This window comes from Pimephales promelas, chromosome 20, assembly GCF_988280905.1.
Source record: "Pimephales promelas chromosome 20, fPimPro1.hap1.1, whole genome shotgun sequence".
Taxonomy (NCBI): domain Eukaryota; kingdom Metazoa; phylum Chordata; class Actinopteri; order Cypriniformes; family Leuciscidae; genus Pimephales; species Pimephales promelas.
The window spans coordinates 17541250-17562744 of record NC_142788.1 but is presented as its reverse complement, the minus strand read 5'-3'; the positions used below and the strand labels follow the sequence as shown (position 1 = coordinate 17562744).

General features: G+C 38.0%; 1 protein-coding gene across 1 annotated transcript in view; it reads left to right on the top strand.

Moving 5' to 3' along the window:
* The first annotated feature begins 1294 nt into the window (after window positions 1-1294).
* lamb2l (laminin, beta 2-like) overlaps window positions 1295-21495 on the top strand; it is a 33015-nt gene continuing 12814 nt past the window's right edge. The window contains exons 1-15 of the mRNA XM_039652952.2: window positions 1295-1411; window positions 2728-2803; window positions 12651-12820; window positions 14491-14626; window positions 15595-15668; window positions 15813-16001; window positions 16110-16173; window positions 17105-17307; window positions 17419-17539; window positions 17625-17813; window positions 17914-18093; window positions 19353-19465; window positions 19571-19650; window positions 19879-20035; window positions 21286-21411. Of these exons, the coding sequence (XP_039508886.2) occupies window positions 2767-2803; window positions 12651-12820; window positions 14491-14626; window positions 15595-15668; window positions 15813-16001; window positions 16110-16173; window positions 17105-17307; window positions 17419-17539; window positions 17625-17813; window positions 17914-18093; window positions 19353-19465; window positions 19571-19650; window positions 19879-20035; window positions 21286-21411 (1839 nt within the window). The 5' untranslated portion in view covers window positions 1295-1411; window positions 2728-2766. The remainder of the gene's footprint in view (window positions 1412-2727; window positions 2804-12650; window positions 12821-14490; window positions 14627-15594; window positions 15669-15812; window positions 16002-16109; window positions 16174-17104; window positions 17308-17418; window positions 17540-17624; window positions 17814-17913; window positions 18094-19352; window positions 19466-19570; window positions 19651-19878; window positions 20036-21285; window positions 21412-21495) is intronic.

Genomic DNA, 21495 nt, shown 5'->3' with positions numbered 1-21495 from the left:
GATGTTGTTATGCTCAAACAGCTACATTACACACTAAATAAAGTTAGAAAATGGAAATCCTAATCAGGTCAACCACCCCTTTAAATTTCAGTTTTATCTCAAGAGGTTTAGATGTTACATTGTAAATCAGTTCGGTCAAAGTTACACTCAATAATTGATTCAGTCCTGCTGTAACATTACATGGTTCCTCAGTTTGAAATATTTAGCTTCGATAATTTACCTATTCCCAGGTTAAATCTCTCTTAAACTCATAGACTGAGATATCAGAAGTATGCCGTACCTGCCTTGTTCAGTCTCATGTTTGCTGAGGGCTTTTATCTGACTGAGGAGCCCTAAGCATATATCTATTTTTTTCTGATATGATAAGGAGTGAGTCAAATACTTCAGTTCATTCATGTAATGTTGGTGTCGAAGTATTTAGTACATTTTTCCTTAGACATGTTCAATAAGTTACCAATAACCATCACAACAAAGCAATTGAAATGGTGAGGTGGCATTCCACTCTCACATTTCAGATTTCACACCCATCGGCACTTGTTCGTGAGTCACTCATCTGCAGCCTGAGTGCAAATTTGTAGTCTTCATGTGGTCAGGTTGGCCTTCTCTCTACTGATGTTTGCAGATTAAGTCATTTAGCTGCCGTCTTAAAAGCTGCGTCTCTACATGATAGAGTAAGCTGCTAACTGAACTTTGAAGACCAGTGCCAGTTTAGTCTCTTTATTTACTGTGCGAATGTGTAAGTAGTCTTTTAATATGTTATACATTAATATTGATCTCTATAATACTGAATTTGTGTTAGCGACGTAAACATTTCATTCAGAATTTACTGTATTGACCACTGTTTAAACACTGATTTAAACGGTTCACCAAGATAACAAGTTCAGTATCAGTTCAGCTCAGCATCTCTTTCAAGTTTTTCTTTCTGTGAGTTCAGACTGCATCTTGTATTGGAAGGGAAGAGGGTGTGTGTGGTCAGAGAAAGCCAAAGCATCACTGCCCTCCCCTCTGTACCCCTTAACCAGCTCAACGCCCCCCTAAAGAATGGTTCAGTGCATTCCGTCAGCCTGGAGACCGGCTCCCCCTTTCAAACAGTGGCTTTCAGAGTGACAGCTGCATTTGAATAAGAATCACTCTCCATTCACCCCATTTCTGCACTGAGGGCGGGGGAACCAGTTTCCGTCCACTCTGATTGGCTCAAGCCATTCCTTCTTTTTTTTTTTTTTTGTCCGGAAAGGCCAGTTGTGCCTATAAAGGTTTATTTTTTGGGCTTAACTTTACATATTCACTTTTTTTCCAACACACCCTAAGTCTCTCTCACACACACACACACACACAACCAATTATACTCCTTTTGTGAGTATTCCTTTCTCAGAGCCTTCCCTGTCCAGAGGATATTTATCAACTTGCATGGGTACGTGAGTACTAATGTTTCTTGTATTTTACATATAAGGCTTTGGATAAAGAATCAGAGGCTCTGCGGTTTGTTTGGTCTACACAGGGGCAGGTGATGCTGGCTTTATCTGTTGTCTTGCCTGCCAGTTTTGTAAATCCTGTTATTCACTTTATCTGTTTTTTGTCCTTCTTCTTTGACTTTACTGTTTTTTTTATCTCTTCTTTATCTAAGAGGCATCAAACCTTACTGCCCTGTTATTGTCTAGACTGTTTTTAAGGTTTTTTTTAATGTCCCGTATAACAGTAAATTATTTTATTTCATAATTTTTTAAGGGGTTTAAACTCATAGAATTATGTCAATAGTTTTTCATTCACTTGAGTTTACATAGCAGGTTTTAAGTTAGCATAAAATGATTTCTGCATATGTGTTGTATTTATTGACTGATGCAGTGAAATGGTGTGTAGTTGAGTGAGTGTGAGAGGATTTAGTGGCAGTGAAATATGGAGTGGAAGCTGTGTGGGAAACGGAGACTGTGGCATTGTGTGGTGGAGCTGACCTGTCACTCCTCTCACCAGCACACTGAAGAGCCTGAAGCCGGGGGCCCGACGCTCCTCACTTGAGCTCACACTCATGGTCCCACCAGGCTTCACTCTTACCTCCTCATGTTTACCTCACTTTGAATCTTTAATATTAATTCGGTGAAATATCTAGTGTGCTAATAAATTCAAAATATATAAATACAACTGAGTGGGAAAGTGCTCTGCTCTGACATATGGTGCTTTTGCGCTTCGGGAGACCGAGTCCCTGTCCAATTCCACTCTCTCCTCTTGTGTGATTTTTCTGTCCGTCCTCCTGTCCTCCTCTGTCCTTTATCTAAATAAAGGGAAAAAGGCCCCAAAAATATAATTTTTAAAAATATATACATATATATTATTATATATTATTATTATATTTATATATCATTTTACAACCAATCAGAATCAAGGACCGGAAATATCCGTTTTATAATAAATGTACCATTAAAAGGTCATTTTTACCATTAAAGGTCATTTTAAATCATATTAGTAATTGTTTCTGTCCAATTAAGAATGAAATACTGTGAAAATGATAACCATTGAATATTAAAGCTTTGAAGGGGGAGACACTAAAACAAACCCTCCATATTACTATATTTAATTCAAAGAATGTGTGTTTTACATTTCAGAGGCTGTTTTTATGAATAATTTACTAATCATTTAAATGTCTTGTGAATGCACTGCATGAATATCTTTAGCACCTACTACATGTTTGTAAACTGCTGAACAATCATTTTCTTATTGTTCTTTGTATTTCAGGCTTCTGGAAATCCGCCACCCATGTTCATTTGATAGCCCATGATGATGGCCAAATATTTCAGTGTCCTGCTTCTGGGTAAGTCACAGATTAAATTGATTTCTGCATAAACGAGAGTATGGTGGTCATTTCTTTACCTAGCAGATGTCAGACATGATAATTCACACAAAAATTTTAATTCTGTCATCATTTACTCACCCTTAAGTTGTTTGTTTTATTTCTTCTGCTGAACACAAAAGAATGTGGGTAACCAAACAGTTGACAGTTAACCAAAAGCCATTGACTACGTATGGGAAAAAATACAGTTGCACTGTATATAAGGTGAATAGGTGAAAAGTAAGGTTAAGGTTAGGTTTAGGGTAGGTTCAGGGTACCTAGTTATTACTGATATTGTAGTTACTACAATAAGTATATATGTACATGCGAAACAGGACTATAAAATATAGTGCTACCAAAAATACTATAAAAGTCAATGGCTACCACCATTCTTTGGATACCCACATTCTTCAAAACATGATCTTCTTTGTTGGAACAACCTGAGGGTGAGTAAATGATGCCATCCCTTAAATGTTGGATCATAAAATGACTGATGACAACACATTCAATCCCATATCATTATCAAAGTCTGACTCTCCAGTTAGGTGAGCAGGGGATAAGCTTCTTAAATAAAGTGAAGTTCAAACACACAGACCCCCACCCAGGAGGTCTTTCACAGTAGCTCCAACGAGAGCCCTTTTCAACAAAACAATCTAGACATAAGCAAATGAAAGCATTACCAACCTGTTACCACTCTGTCTTCTTTAGCAACAGTGCCTGGCCTTTCTCTCTCTGAAGAGCAGCAATCAGAGGCATTGTGTTTGCTTTTCCTTGCTTCTTTGTGTTTCATAATGAAAGGTCTATGCATTATGGAGAGGAAACCGTACACCTGCGGTAAACAAGGCAAGGAACATTTCTGTCGATATTTAACGACCAGAAAACATACAAACAGATTCATGGGGCAAATTCATAATCATTTTTGCATTCCACTGCTTTTCCGCTGTTCTTTCTGATTTTAAAAAAATGCATCCATATTAACCTTGTGTCTTTCTAATGCACTTCCGACATGCCGTTCTAAAAACTTGGCAATCAAGTCAAATCAAGTTTTGCATTTGCTGCTAATCTATTTATTATAATGTTTTTGCTATTTAGTTTAACCAGTTGCTTAATGCACTGAAGTGCTTTGTAATCACAGTGATGCGCTGTATTTAACTTAAGTTATTGGCACATTTCCTTTTATGTTAATTAGACTCATTATAGATTCAGTGCTGCTTGCCTGCTGCAAATTGCGCCAGTGGTAATAAAAAACTTTATCTTGATCAGGGTAGCTGTAGTTTGATGGGCTAACAGTTAGTACACATACTTTTTAAACTTGTAGTCTTGGTGTTCATGCAAGTGCCAGTCATTTTCACTCTCTGCTATGTATTGAATCACAAGAGAGAGAAGTGGAGAATAAGAGTGGGGAGCAGCTTTCAATAGTGAGGGTGCTTCACTGAGGGTGGAATGAGAACAGTGCTGAGGATGGCCATTGGTTTTGACATGTGGGTTAGGGGGATCAACTCTAATTTTGGCCTATTATTCTCATTGTAGCACAGTGCGTCATTTATTATTTTATCAGGATCCTTAAATGCTCAATCACTAGTCATTTAGCTAGATGCCTAAATGCATATCCCCTGTTGGAAATACTACACTTAAAAGATTAAATGTCTGGAAAAATGAACTGGAAATGGAAAAACACTGCAACACTGGCTCTGTTCCAAACCCTAGTGAGCCTACCTAGATGGCATGTTTAGACATCATACTGTAGGGTCACACCTAATGCGAAGACTGATCTGGGGTGCGTTTCCCATACAACTATGTAGTTCACTGCTTCACTACCATAGTACGAATGCATCGTTCGAGAAATCAACTAGCTAGTCACGACTGTTTCCCGAAACCCATTGTAACCCATTTTAATAAGGATTTATTACATCCAAATGCGATGCAATATTAAACGATGCCTCTAACCACAGGTGGAGAGCTGTCGTTCAAACCACATAACGAATGTGAATGTTTGCGAATGTTCGGTGGAACGATTGTTTCTGAAACATTTTCAGCCTCATTCAAAATTACACACCTACGGCAACATTTTTGCAAAGCGCAAAATACATTGCATCGTGCACGTTTCGCGACAGTTTCAAAGTAATGCCCAGTAAGTGGCGCTAAAAGCGTGTTAGATGCAATATTCAGATGAGCGTGAATATTGCAACGTTTTATTATGTATGTACGTATCACCGCAGTTTAAATGTCCAGTGAGTGGCGCTAAAAGATATTGATTAATTATGTTTTAAAATAAAGTACTGTAGGCCTACTACACGCCACATTTCTTTTAAAGGCATCCAATATGTTAAAAACTGATTAAAAATATTTTATTCAGCACTGAAGAGTTGACAATTGACTTTTAATTGACTTCTTAGGCTATTAGCTTAGAAACACATGCTAACATCAGACATTAGAATGAATTGCATTAGCCAAGGACCTCTGATGTGTTGTTAAGTGTGAATATGTAGCCTAAAATGTTTTTTCTGCGAAAAAATGTTCAGATAGCTGTGTTTAAAGGTTCATCCAGAATTTAGAGCATGAGAGGAATGTTGTGGAAATGATAACAGTCTCAGGTGTGATTTCTAAATATGGTTTTTTAAAAGATATTTTAAGTAGTGGCTGGAAAGCCTGTTGATGAAGGGGTGTTATACAAGTGTCCGGTAGATTATTATGAAGTTAACTTAACTCATTCATTTCCATTGTGTTTTAAGATCTCTTTCTTAGTGTTTAATTTAGACTATTACACAATTTTATTTAGATTTTTATAAAACATCGACAATGGCATTTCGACTGACATTATAATATTCTATTCACAATAACGGGACACCTTAGTACGCCTGAATGTTTAATCAAATTAAAAATTAACTTGCTATTTGGCCTAGTGTGATTATCAAATCACTACGGCTATGATTTAAATAAACAAATAAAAAAATATGCTGGATGTTTTAAAGTGAAGCACGTGAAGCATGTGTTAATAAGTTTGTCCACCAATTATAAAATGCTAATCATCACCGATAACATATTTAACAGTAATTATTTCTGGCACAAGTTCATTATCTGGAGCTGTGGGCTCTGTGCCCATTGTACTTTCTTTACTCAATGTGGGTCAGTGAGACTGTTTGTTAATGATTGTACAAGGAATATGACCAAGGTGTGTGAGCATGTGCCACTGTAATGGAATGTCTTTATATGTGTCTTAGGGCATGTGCACTTTGTGAACTCTGTCCTGTTTTAAAATAAACTTCATGTAGACAATAGCTGTTAGGTCTGCCAGCTTTAGGGTGCATTGCTTATACTGTACCTACTCCTTCATAAGCGCTCTATTGTACCATCAGTTTTATCAGTATTATCTGTGGAGGAACATTCTTGTTATGATCTCCCAAGTGTTAGATTGATTGTTTAACTTCAAACAACAATTACTGCCTTGCTTTGTCTGTGCCTGTAGCTTCACTATCTGATTTTTCACATTCCAGTTCAGGGTTTGACAGGGTTTGCATTGTCTATTCTAAAGCTTACTTTTTATTCTTAAATCAGTGAAATAAAAATGGACAATTTTTGTTTGTTTGTTTGTTGTTTAAATGTAATATTGCATTAAAAAAAAATAATAAAATAGTCATTTAAAAAAAATATCTGTCCACATTATTATTATAATTTTTAATTATAAATAAAATAAAATAACTTTCCATCCCCCTTGCAGTGACATCTCTTTGATGACTTGTTTAAATACATTTCTTGCTCGTATAAGTGATTTTGTGTGTATTGAATACTCTGCACTATTTTGTACTCTATTTTGTATTTTGTTGAATTTTGCTGTATTTTGTACATCCCAATGAACCAACAATCCAATCAATTCCCCAATGGACAAAATCAAGTCCCGCCCTAAATTTTTTCTTGTCCGAGAAGCCATTTCACATATATAGGGAAGAAAAATGTTACCAGTTTCATATTTATGTCCATATTCCAACCTCTGCCCTCCCTCAGTGGTGCTTAAGGAGCCAATGCTCTAATTTAGCCAGTTTATTAAGTAACCAAGTAACATAGTAAGAAATGATTGACTGTAAAACATATTAATCTAAGGGTACAAGCTGCAATAATCTCATAATAATTTTCATGCTATGGATGGTAACCAATAATTTCTGCTCAATTTTCTCTAAATGGATTGCAAAATAAAACACAAACTAAAATTTGAAATGCTACAAGTGAATTTGGGCATCACAACAATAAAATGTAGCTACACAGTATTACAAATGGATATTCATTTTGAGATTTGCTAAATATTGCATTTAACAGTTATTCAATTATGTATATTTTTAAAGATTAACTTTTAAGTGAGCGTCTGATGATAGCAATTAGCAAAGTTGATGTAAATGTAAAAATAGAGGAATGAATGAGTATGCATAAATGTTACATAAACGGTAAATTTAAACAAATCTAATGTCAACCGATTACCACAATGGTACCAACATGTTGTGCCTCAGGTATTATAAGAACAATCATATTGTTTATATGATGGTGGTCTCAGCTTCATTGCGACATGCAGTGCAGCACATGTGGCGGCTTGTCGTCGACTCGTGGAATGCCATTCCCTAGGTACAGGTGGCCATTTTGTAAGACCCGTGTGAGATACTTTTACACCTGGAATTTTTCTCTTAATGAATGACATTTTCCTGGCTTGGCATTCCTGTAGCCTACTATCTGCATTTTGCAGATGCACATCTGCCTCTTTAACCACCTGTATCTTGTCTCTCTGTGTGCTGTAAATGTGCATGTAAGAGGGTGTGTGTTATAGCTTATGCAGTTTGTGGGTGTGTTAAAGCACTGTACCTGCCTCAGCCTAAAAGAGCAGATGTTTTAATGCAGTTTTATAAGCTTGAAATTAGTTTGTGAGGACTAACTGGACTACTATGAACTGCCAGTACAAAATTATTGTTTAATTCGAGTTAATAAGTCTACTGGAATAATCCACTGCTTGTGCATCATTTCATCCATTTTTCTATTAGTGATTACACTTTCTCTCTCTTTCTCTATCAGCCTTTTTCACATTTGTTTTGACACATTGAAGGAGAGAAAAGAATGCATGAGACTCAATAACAGACCATGCCAAAACAAAGTCCAAACCTATTCTTGCCTAACCCTTGCCTCCCTAAAACACACTCTCTCACAGTCACGTGTTGCCCTTGCTAGTCAGAACATGAGAAGTCATGTAGAAAAAGTGTTAAATGCATCCTTTACCACAAGGAATCTGTGATGAGGGATGCAGCATAAGGTCTCATAAGGTACTCTTTTTGGAGAATTGGTATTTTCTTGTGCGTGTGGCCTGTAAAGACGCACTCTGAAAGTTCCTCAAACACCCATCCTGTAATTAGCAAGCTGAACTCTCAACAGATTGCCTTTGAAATACTACTTAGAAAACTAGTGAGAATGTGAACGAAAGGTATTTGCAAATCATTTTTCATGGGTATCCCCACCTCTCACACACTTACAAACAAAAACCCTGATACACACACACACGTGCGCACACACACACATTGCAAAGGTCTGGACCTTTATTTCTTTATTATGTGGATTTTTACAGTGAGTTAACCATAGATCCTTTCAGTGTCCATACACCAGATACACTTTAGTACCTTGATGCAATCAAATGGAATTCATGGCACTTGTTTTCATTTTTGTTTTTATCTGAAAAGGGGCTCGATTTCAATTTTGTAATGAACTTTAAACGCTTATCTGCACACTTGTGCAAAGAACAGTGTTGAGTAATTGAATGACTGATATACACAATATATTGAATAAATATATATATACAGTATTCTCAAGTAAAGTGATATGTACTCTATAGCAAATCTCAACTGCTTGATTGTTTATGGCATTGCAAAATATAAACCATATTATCGGCCAGTCCAACTATAAGGCATGACGATATAAAAATATTTTAAACACTAACATCATGGTTTTCTGTAAAACTGTTTTGAAGGGGTGTGTATTGTGAAAATGTTATGGAAAAGAAATTTGAATTGACTTAATATACTATGTGTTTTTTAATGTTATATAAGTCGAATTATAGGTAAGTAGAATAATGCACCAATATTATTCTGGATACTGGTAAGCTAAAAAAATATTTTTATGTAATGTCTGAGAATTGATATATTTATATTAAAGTTCTATCCTGTTTTGTCTAAATAAATTAATGCTACAAGTAAATTTAGGCATCACAACATTTAACATTATTAAATTAGTGTTTTCAAAGAATTACTTTGAGTGTTAAATGCATGTTAATAAACATTCACAATTAAATATATTGTCTTAAAATTATAAACTTATTAAACTATACTTAAATTATAATTAGGGATGCACCAATACGAAAATTTTGATCGATACCGATGACCGATAATTCCTTATATTTGAAAGCCGATAACCGATATATTGGAGAATAAATCTAAATGCAAATTTTATATAATTTTTGAGAATCTGATTACAAAAACAAAAATCTCCCCATTAAAATCCATGTCCCACGCACACAATTATAATGTTATAACCTATATGACATATTTGCGCTGCTCATGTTGCACTTGTTTAAAGTTGTTCCAATCATATTTCAAGCAATTCAAAACCATCATGGCGAACAGTGCGCGTCTGATGTGTCTCGGATGAAGGAAAAAATCCATTATTTATCGTCTTTTACAGTAATATGTCTGCCAGATTTTTTAACTTTCTCATCAGGCAGACAACGGTAACATTTAAAATGAACTCATAGCTCTGCCGATACCGATATGGTGGCGGATATAGTGTGCATCTCAAATTATAATACATCTTGCATCTCCCTATTTTATGGGTACATCACATTAGCTTTTAAAATCAGCATTAGAAAATATTTCTGTCATCTTGTCTTTCTCAATGTCCATTCCCATCACATATAGGCTATCTGACATTCACTTCATCAATTTCACCATGTCCACTCTTGTTGCTTCATTTACTAGCACTCATTCTCTCATTATTCTTTGTTGAGATGACGGTATTATTATTCTGAGTCAGTGATGTGTGAAAAATGGTAGCACATAGGGGCCCAAAGACTGACCAGGACACTGCCTTTCCAAGAGCCTCTCAATGATAAAGAGGTCATTCACATTTAGATGTATGGTTGCATGGTTATTGCCATTCTCCAACTGCGAAAACCTAAATCTCTGCAGTTTTATAGTTTGATGGTGCGGTTACTTGCTCGTCTTACTTATATAATGATAGTACCACAACATTAGAAGTGAATGTGCAAAATCCATGTAAGACCCCCCAAACATCTGGGATTGACAATGTCAGATAACCCTATAGTGAACTGTGTATTTTGAAAGGCAAACAGTGCATTTTGAGCCCTTTGCAGAGGTAACCATGTGGAACAAAGCCAGTTATTTTCCTGACTCAATGATAAAACTAAACCCTCAGTCTTTGATACCGCCGCCTGGGTGGGCAGTAGCGGTTCTAGGCACGGGCGAACCGGGCAGTCGCCCGGGGCGGCATTTCTTCATGTCAGATGGGGGGCGGCACGAGCAGTTAAAAAAATACTCTGTGCCGCGAAGTTTTTCTATTTTTTATCATTTCGATTCAATTATTGGCAATGGCGCCCTGCTTCCTGAGAAGGTGCCGTGCGCAGAAGCGATGTCAAGGGGATCTCCTGATTAGTTCATGTATCGCGTCTTTTGCGCGCTCGAGGTCGTTATTTCAAATCCTCTATGTTTCAAATAGGCGCACGGGAAGCGCGCTCATTATGCGTTCACGGGAAGTGCGCTCATAAACTTTTCAGTATGGGAGTGCACGTGCACCCAAACACTTGGGTGTTTTTTTCTCTTCTCCGTAAATAAATCTTTTAGTAAAGCTACAGCAAGCGTTTTTCTGTGGTGGAAATACATAAGCTACTAAAACTCCTTTGTCGTTGTGGAGAGTGTAAGGAGTGCATGGTTCTATAGCATCGACAGCCATGGGAAAATCGGTGCGAATTTTACTATTAATAATAAAAGATAAGCTACTGTGCATTATAAATGTCAGTAATGTATCTTTATTGACTCATTCTTTAGAGATGATTTAAATGCTGAAATATGAGGTTTATCTTTATATAAAACCTTTTTTGTGTTAACCTTTTTTTTAAGTTTAGTAGGTGAGATGAAAGACACTCCTTTAAAAGAAATCTTTAATGTTATTAACTTGGTGAATTGATTTCACTGTGTATTAGGCTTTTTGAACAATATTTTGGTCACCATATTATCTAATACTTTTCAAAATGATCAACTAAAATCAACTTTAATTATGAGTTTTTACAGTAGCCTATAATATATAAAATAATTTTTTTAATTTTTTTATTTTTTTTTTTGGGGGGGGGGGGGGGGTGCGCTCGAAGGGGGTCTCGCCCTGGGTGTAATTCAAAGTAGAACCGCCACTGTGGGTGGGACCATGAGCCGCATGAGGTCATCAAAAAGAAGCCGTGCTTGTTGAATGCCATGATAACATCCAATCATTGGCTGTTGTGTGGTGTTTTAGAAAGAAAAGTGGAGTGTAGACTAATTATCTTGATCAGTTGCATTCACCCATTCCTTAGAAATCAAATAGGTACGTTTCATTGACTCGACTGTGGACTTCACAAAATATTTGGTCATCTTAAGTGAGATTTGTAAATGTGAATATGTCCAAAAGTCACTTCAAACAGCATAGGGAACATGTATAAATCATAAATCATCACAGGAAGTAGAAAGGGAAATTTACCCACAAGTCATAGTGCATCATTTAAAGTTTGACTAAAATAAACTTGCATGAGATGCAGCCCTTCAAATATGTTTTCATATGACACATAACAACAGATTTATTCATTCATTTGTTCATTCATTTGTTTGTTCATTTATTTATTGGTGTTTTTTAAAGGGATGGTATAATGCCCTTTTCACAAAATGTGAAATAAGTCTTTGATATCCCCACAGTGTGTAGGTGAATGTTTAGCTCAAAATACCCCACAGATATTTTAATATAGCATGTTAAAATTGTAATTTTTGAGGGTTAGCAAAAGCGCACAGTTTTTGTGTCTGTCCCTTTAAATGCAAATAAGCTGCTGCTCCCGACACAGAGGGCGGAGCTTCAACAGTTAATTTCAAAAACTTTTAACCTTTTATGTTCAAACCGTAGTCAGACAGAGATGGAGAGACTCAAGAAGAAGTGACAACATTTCTGAATGGTTAGTTGACGAATTTATGTAGCTTAGTTATCATGTGTAGTAATCTTCTAGTTATTGATTAGCATATTCTGTCATGATAATCTATAATGCGTTCACGGGGCGGATTTATGTCAATTCTAGGGTTAATGTGCTAACCTGGAGGGAAGCTTGTGAAGTGTGTTGTTGTCCTTAAAGATTTCTTAAAAATTTCGTTTTGCTACTTCTATTAAAATTTTCTTTTTGCTTTGAACTTGAAGTTATAACTTTGCAGATGTTAGCAACATTACACACTAACTAAAGTTAGAAACATGAAATCATAATTACCCATAATGAATTATTATATTTTAATGTTACTTGGTGTAATTCATTTGACATTTATACTGTATGTCTATTATTATGTGTCCTCATACCTGAAACGTCATTCTGCTCAACTGTGCTGTCTGTTATTGATTACGATGATGGACGTTCAAAGAAACAAAACAAAACAAAACAAAACAAAACAAAAAAAGCTAATAAAAGTGAAGTTTTACAGATATCCCCTACTATAATGATTGGGGAGCCTGTGATATGGAATACACTGTTAAGTGAATGACCTCCACTTCCTGTCTGTGTCCTCTCCAGTTCTTCCAGCTGTGGCTCAGGAGATCCCCTCAGCCCCACATGGCTGCATGGAAGGGAGCTGTTATCCGGCAACAGGGAACCTTCTGATTGGCCGAGCTATTAATCTGACCGCCACCTCCACCTGTGGCCTGGATGAGCCTGAGCTGTACTGCATCGTCAGTCATTTGCAGGTAAACCCAGCATTATTTCGGAACCATTCTTTCTCTTTCATATAGACACAAAAACATGATCTCATGTTGTGTACACTATGTTCTCTACTCCTGCATGTATGGCCTTGCCCTGCAGTTTGTGTTGACGGAAATTATTTGTCATATGAAGATAGATGTTCTTGTGCACAGGGCCCCTTTCTTTTTTCACTATCCTTTATAGGGAGATTTGATCCGCGCACACACACTGGCACACTTGTTACATTACAAGACTCTTGCACGTGTATTGCTCACTATGCCACACCTCTTTTACAGCAGTCAAATCTGCAGCCCAAGGCTTTTCTATTTGATACGTGTGTAATTTAAAAGATCTTGTATTCATTTCTTACATCTACCTCTGTTTGCTTTCCCTCTTTTATGCTGAAACACGACTCCTCCCTTTCCTTTAGGTGTCTATAAAGCACTTAAAGCACTCTTCTCTGTCCTCATAAAATACGTTTTCATTGACTGTTTAATGTTGTATGAATGTCTATTTAAAATGTTCTGTGTTCTTTTAGGTTCTTTGTATTTTACCCCTCATTAAAGTGTTTTTTGGGTGCATAAAATTGTCAGAAACTGTTTAACTGCCTGGAGGCACCATACATCATAGACAGGAGTTACACCCTTTTTGTCCTCAGCGCAGGTGTTACCTGTCAGCGGTCTGTCAATTTAGTAGTAGGGAAGGGTGTCTGCAGAGTTACATTTCCGTTTGTGTTTAATTTAGATAGACAGACAGACAAACAGATAGATAGATAGATAGATAGATAGATAGATAGATAGATAGATAGATAGATAGATAGATAGATAGATAGATAGATAGATAGATAGATAGATAGATAGATTTGTATAAAATATACATATATAATTAATTAATTATTTAATTTATTTTAATTAGACTTTTTTACCATATGATTTTAGCTAATTTGAGCAAAAGTATTTTTTTATCTCTATTAACCCCAATTTCAGTCCATACACCTAAACTGTGTGAATCCACCGTGCTAAGTCATGTTAGAGAATTAACAATGTGTTTTTTTGCAGGGCCCTAGTATAGCATTCCTGTAGTTCATAATCCGGTTGATCACTGCTAATCCTATTGTTGGCAGCTCACACTCAAAACTACCCCAGTAAGCATGTGTCTAGTGTTTGGTAAGCACAATATTGTAGAAGTGCTGATATCCGTCCCCTGCAGAGCTTGTGAGGATCTGAAATAGAGTCTGGTCTTTGCTGTGACCTTTAACGGGTCCTGAAGAAATACACGTGTGTCTCACTCGGTCAGGTCATTGCTGGAGGTTTTGGTGCCCATGACAACAACTCTAACAGCGTAGACAAAGTGCTCTGGCTTTCATCCACGCTAGCTCTCATGTTCTGACCTGAATCCAGGAGGCCCATTCCCTTCTCTTGCTCCACTTCCAGGTTGGCATGGAACTTGCCCTCCCATTCTGAGGGAACGTTTTGCTCAGGCTGTGACCCAGATTTCTTTTGTATGTCTTGGCAGCTACCTGAACCGCCATGCTTAAGTCATTACAAATGAAACTGTACCTGGAAGAAAAGGTGTGGAGAGGCTCCTGTCAGACTGCACTGATGTTGCTAAGTGGTTTTGCAAAATGTGCATTGTTTTTCTTCTCACTCTTTTCTTTTTCCATGTCTCTCGACAGGATTCAGATAAGTGCTTTATATGTAACTCTCAGGAGCCATACGATGCCTATAATCACAGAAACAGCCACAGGGTGGAGAATGTCATCTACCAGAGAGACCGCAGAGGAGAACTCACATGGTGGCAGTCTGTAAATGGTGTGTGAGAATGTTTTTTTTTTTTTAGGTGACCACATACGTTTTTTTTTTTAAGATTTAAAATAAATATATATACACTCACCTAAAGGATTATTAGGGACACCTGTTCAATTTCTAATTAGTGCAATTATCTAATCAACCAATCACATGGCAGTTGCTTCAATGCATTTAAGGGTGTTGTCCTGGTCAAGACAATCTCCTGAACTCCAAAGTTAATGTCAGAATGGGAAAGAAAGGTGATTTAACCAATTCTGAGTGTGGCATGGTTTTTGGTGCTAGATGGGCCGATCTGAGTATTTGACTGAGTATCTGAAAATACCTTGTTGATGCTAGAGGTCAGAGGAGAATGGGCCGACTGAGAATGGGCTCAAGCTGATAGAAGAGCAACTTTGACTGAAATAACCACTCGTTACAACCGAGGTATGCAGCAAAGCCACAACACGCACAACCTTGAGGCGGATGGGCTACAACAGTAGAAGACCCCACTGGGTACCACTCATCTCCACTGCAAATAGGAAAATAGGCTACAATTTGCAAGAGCTCACCAAAATTGGACAGTTGAAGACTGGAAAAATGTTGCCTTGTCTGATGAGTCTCTATTTCTGGTGAGACATTCAGATAGTAGAGTCAGAATTTGGCGTAAACAGAATGAGAACATGGATCCATCATGCCTTGTTATCACTGTGCAGGCTGGTGGTGGTGGTGTAATGGTGTGAGGGATGTTTTCTTGGCACACTTTAGGCCCCTTAGTGCCAATTGGCCATTGTTTAAATGCCACAGCCTACATGAGCATTGTTTCTGACCATGTCCATCCCTTTATGGCCACCATGTACCCATCCTCTGATGGCTACTTCCAGCAGGATAATGCACCATGTCACAAAGCTCGAATCATTTCAAATTGGTTTCTTGAACATTACAATGAATACTTGTAGTTTATGACTGGTTTTATTTTGTTCATCTGTGTGCAGGAGAGGAGAATGTCAGTATTCGACTAAATCTTGAGGCAGAGTTCCACTTTACTCATCTCATAATGAAGTTTAAGGTGTGTATATAAATGGATTTCAAGTGTATCACGTCAAGTTTCAAGATTTACATCAGCAATTTAATTGAATAAAGGTATTTATTAATAAAAGTGAAACAAGCCTTCGTCATTTCAAACTGTAACCTTCTGTTTACATCTCCACAGACGTTTAGACCTGCTGCTATGATGATTGAGCGTTCTTCAGATTTTGGACGTACATGGAGGCCATATCGCTACTTCGCTTACAACTGCACCAAGACTTTCCCCAGGGTTCCTGCTCATTCTCTTCGGTTTATTGATGAGGTCATCTGTGAGGAGCGTTACTCTGACATTGAACCGTCCACTGAGGGAGAGGTGAGTGTGAGCTAATGGTATTTTAAAATGGATGTGTTTCAGACTGTGTTTTAATGTTACTTTTGTATTCAGCGTTCCCACTATATGATTGTATTATTTTTATTTTAGGTCATCTACAAAGTGCTGGATCCTGCAATCCATGTCAACGACCCATACGGTCTTGACATTCAGGGTTAGTGCAGTACAGTATAACCATTTTTTTTTGCCATTTAACTGTTTTGTGGATTATTTTTTATTATTACACGGCTCTCTGAAATACTTGTCAGTTGCAACATTCTGCGGTCAGTTATTTCCTGATAATGACCGTTGTCAATAGGTGCCATCTTGCACCTCAGTTATCGACAATACTGTAATAAAACTGGAGGACTTCAGTACTAATAATATGCATATATTGTTGAAAAGTCTGTCATTTTGCTAGAAATGATTGTTTTGTAGACTGTAATGAATTATAAGATGACAAACAGGTAAGATTTTAAAAAAGGGTTTCATCTTAAATCAATATTTCATGTCTCCGTAATTATTTATGTGGTGAAAAGCTGTGTAAATATAACTGATACATTATCCCTTAAATGTCCGTCTTTTTTAACTTGATCATTCGTCCAAATTCAAAGTTTAATGAGCTAATAAAATATTTCAACTCAAATCAATATTTCACATTTACAGTAATACTTTTATGTTAACTTGTATATACTTCACGTGTAGTTACTATAGTAATAATAGTAAATTATGCATAATTACAAGCATTTACACTAACAACGTCTCCTTAAAATAAAGTGTAATATTATTTACTTTTTTTGACAAGTAGCCGTGTAATAAGCGGAATAATGTACATCCAGTCAGTTGTTTTTGCAAAATAAAACCCCTTCAGGGTGATACAAGACCCCTCCACTTCATCCTGATCACCCTTTCGTGTTTTATTTTGCTATTAAAAACTGTCTGGATGTACATTATCTATTACTTCAAATATATATTTGTCTTTATTGCAATGGAATTATTAATGGTTCTAAATAATTAATTAAATATTAATTATTAATGTAGCGAGTGTTCAGTTTGGACCCTGTTCACAGTACTGCAAGTAAAGCAGCTGCACAATCTCCCCTCAGATTTGTTGCGGATCACTAACTTACGGATAAACTTCACTAAACTGCACACCCTGGGCGATAACCTGCTTGACCGTCGTCCTGACGTGCTGCAGAAATATTACTATGCGCTGCATGAGCTGGTTGTGCGCGGGAGTTGCTTCTGCTATGGTCACGCGTCGGAGTGTGCACCAGTACCTGGAGTGACCACTAGGGATTCAGGCATGGTGGGTGTCAGTCAGATTGATTTGTAGTTCTGATTTCAAAAAACAATTTATTATTGATGGATTGTGAATGAAGCACACTATTTAATATATCCTATACTTTTGATCCGACAGATTCATGGACGTTGTGTGTGTAAGCACAACACTGTGGGATTAAACTGTGAGTTCTGCAGAGATTTCTACCATGATGCACCCTGGAGGCCCGCCGAGACTGATAACGCACACACCTGCAGGGGTGAGATACACACGCATGTAGAAGTTCAAGAAAAGCTCAATTAAAATGTCAACAACATTTTTTTTAATATGTGTATTTTTTCAAGAATGCAACTGTAACGGTCACTCCAATCAATGTCATTTTGACATGGCGGTGTATCTGGCTACTGGGAACACCAGTGGAGGCGTGTGTGACAACTGTCTCCACAACACCATGGGCCGCAACTGTGAGACCTGCAAACCTTTTTACTATCAGGATCCAGCTAGAGACATCAGAGACCCGAATGCATGTGTCTGTAAGTTGGTCATGATAATCTGCTTAGAAAAAGTCTTTCCATGGGAAAGGGTTTCTCCTACCTGTTGTTCATGTTGTTTCCTGTGTGTGTGTGTTATCAGCCTGTGACTGTGACCCCGTGGGCTCTGTAGAGGGAGGAGTTTGTGACAGTCATACTGATCTGGATCTGGGTATGATTGGTGGTCAGTGTCGCTGTAAGCAGAATGTCATGGGTCAGCGCTGCGACTACTGCAAAGAGGGACACTATGGACTCAGTCTTGACAACACACTGGGATGCCAGCGTAAGTGTTTGCATGTGTTTTGTGGATGTTTGAAGTCTGTTCTCCTCAAGTACACACTGGTGTAGTTCATCAAACATTTGTGGTATATTTCTTAAATATAAATTTGACTTGGTTTAATGGAAAGACATTCATACATTTTGTATGCTTAAATGTAGGGTAGGCAATTTCGGAGAGGCTAGCAATAGTATGGCCGGATTCACATATAGCGCCTAAAAACGCGTAGAAAAGCTGGGCGGACCGCATTCTCCTTTTTCCGAGAATGCGCTAGGGCGGTTGCGCTCCGGTTGGTTCTTGTCATGTGACCTACTGTGTGCTAATGGTGCGCTTGCAGCATTCTGAAAAGTTGAGATGTTTTTATCTCGATGCGGAAAAAATTAGCGCGTCGCACCGCGACCGCTTCGCTTCCATTATGAGCGCGCATACCGTGTGCCTACATTTGAAATAACGAACTTGAGCTAGCAAAAGCTAGCTTTGAAAGCATAAGGCCGTTTGTCCATCAAAGCGGTTTTCCACACGCCTGGCGTATGTTTTCAATTGTTTTTAATGGGAGCGCTGCGTTTTTTAAACGCCATTAGCGTACCGAGGCGCTGAGCGTTTTTTCACGCTGAAGCGGCGAGCGCCCAGCGTTTTTTACTGGTCGCCGAGAGTTGAAAATGTTCAACTTTGGATAAAACGCAGCACTCATCACTGTCACATTTTACACTGTGGAGGAGGGGCGGGACTAAACCACACTGACCAAATCTCACAACATTCAAACTGTGCTACGGATATTCTGTATCATAGCAACGAAACGTCTCAACGGAAAAAACGCTGCGCTGCCAAAACGCTCTCAAACGCCCAAAGCATGGCGTCTTCAGCAGAGCGTCTAGCGTTTTCAGCTGGCTAAACAACTCTTTGGTGGACACACGGCCTAAGATCTCACCCTCTCTTCAGATCATCTCCAAACCCACGCCTCATTCAAAACACTTAAAAGCACACAACCAGAGCAGATTCCGCAAAGTGTTACGAGAGATGGTGTTAAATTAGTTCATGTCTCAAAGCACACTACATTACAATAATAATGAACGTGAACAACTTAAAGACTTCTGTGGAAGATTCTGACACTTCCACAGAAGATACTTTTACTTTTTTTCTATTATTGATTGCTATCAGGATGTGAAGAGAGTTTCAGCCAGTATAACAAAAAGTGTTAATGAAAATCTTTGCCTACTCAATCATTAAGTGCGAAAATAACTTTTGTACGTGTATGTCGTTGGCAGCATGTAACTGTGACCCCCGTGGGATCACCATGCGGGGGGCCCCATGTGACCAGATCAGCGGAGACTGCTCCTGCAAAAGATACGTCACTGGTCGCTACTGTAATCAGTGCCTGGTACATGCTCTCTCTCTCTATCTCCTCACTCTCTCACCAATAAACCATCACATTCATTTTTAAATCTTTTTTTAAATGCCTGTATGTATTTTTGTTTGTGCACAGCCTGAATACTGGGGACTCAGCAATGATCTAGCAGGTTGCAGACCCTGTGACTGTGACTTTGGTGGTTCAACCAGCAGCAGGTGAGTCACTGATGTCAGTTATTGCATTTAAATGAGTGTATTTACCCTCGATTAGCCATAAGGAAGTGTCTGGTATCTGGGTGTAGTTTTGATATACCAAGAGTAAAGTCCAACTTCAAAACTCTTGAACTAAACGGAAGTGCCGAACTGCAAGATGGCCCTTGATTTGAAGAGATTTGAAGATATCTATTACAATTGTGCCTAAACTCTTTTCCCTTTCACCTTCAGATGCATGATGGACAACGGTCAGTGTGACTGTCGGCCTCATCTGATTGGTCGGAAGTGTTCTGAAGTTCAGCCTGGGTTTTTCTGTGCTTCTCTGGATTATTACAAATACGAAGCAGAGAGAGCTGTAGGTCACTCCCCTGATGATCCCGCTCTTCCTGTGAGTAATGCGCATTCATATAAGCACCTAATACTGGCATTTTAACGTTGTGTTGTTTTTTTTTGGTAGACTAAACTCCTAAACTTAATGTCATATTATAAGGGTACTGCTATAAATCTTCCCATTGTTATGAATAGGTGTATGTTAACTTGGGTGTGATGCTGGTATCATGGGCCATGGAAACAGGATCCTGCACATAGATCTAGAGAGAGTAATATTGTATGTGTATGTCAAAGAAAGCATTCCCTGACGTTTGGGTTCAGTTGGATCTTTCAGCCCCTAACATAACTAAATGTTGAGGAAATATGTTAAATGTAAAACTGTCTCCTTTGTCAGTTTACATTCATGAGTTAAACCCTCAGGTACCTTCACTTCCGCTGCAATGTAAAACAAAACACTCAGAGCCGCATGCCTATCTGATACCATCATATCTTCTGAGTCACAATGGGTTTGGTGATAAAAAAAAAAATTCCCTTGTCTTCTAGTTTGTCTTCCAATTTCCCAGTTAAAATAAGTCATTTAAAAAAGAATTAATTTTTCTTTTTTCATAAGTCTATCATAATTTAGTGAGGTTTTTACAGGTTGGTTTGTTATGGCACCGTACCCTCCGCAGGAACTCAGACTGACAGTACTGGTTGTCCAGACACACTATATCATACACAAACAAACCCACATACGAACTGCAGAATGCTCACGGGTCCACGGCTGAAGTGACCCAGAATAAGATCAGAGAGCAGAAGAGATGCAGCCCGTCAGAGCGAGTTATTAATGCCCACCAAACACTCACCAGCTCTGTTTGGTTCACACAGTCCTCAGAAAGAGTGTCAAGTTGTGCTCTGCTTTTGCATTTTTTACTTGGAAAGGCTTTTTTATTGCCTACTATATAGTGTACATTATTCTTCAAAAGTTTCTTTCCAGCAATTGAGTAATTGAATGTCTCATTGCAATCATACTGACCCTAAACGTTTATGTTCGGTCTAATTTATTGTGCAATCAGAATCATAGGTTGAGCACATTGCATTGTGGGATATAATATCCCATGCAATATGCTCTGGTTATGTAATGCACATTTGGAAATGTGCTCACTGCATGCACAGTATAATGCATATTTTAAGATTAGTATGAGATTATGGTGAAATGCCACTCTGGACATACTGTAGTCATACTCTGTTTTCCTGAGTATTCCTCAGTATTAATAAATGTCATATCTTGAATATCAAGCTGATCATGATATGTGTGTTGTTGTTTAGGGCAATCCGAGACCTCAGGCTGAGACCGACTGTGTGCAGCATCTCAACAATCAGCTGAGAAGACACCGCCGTCACCGTCAGCAGCAGAGGGCAGCACTGAGACGTATCCGACAGTTGCAACAAACAGTGAGTTTCCCTTTAGATAACTCCACCTCCACCTTCATACCTCACACTGCTGTATCTGATTTAATATGAGTCTGTGTTTGTTTT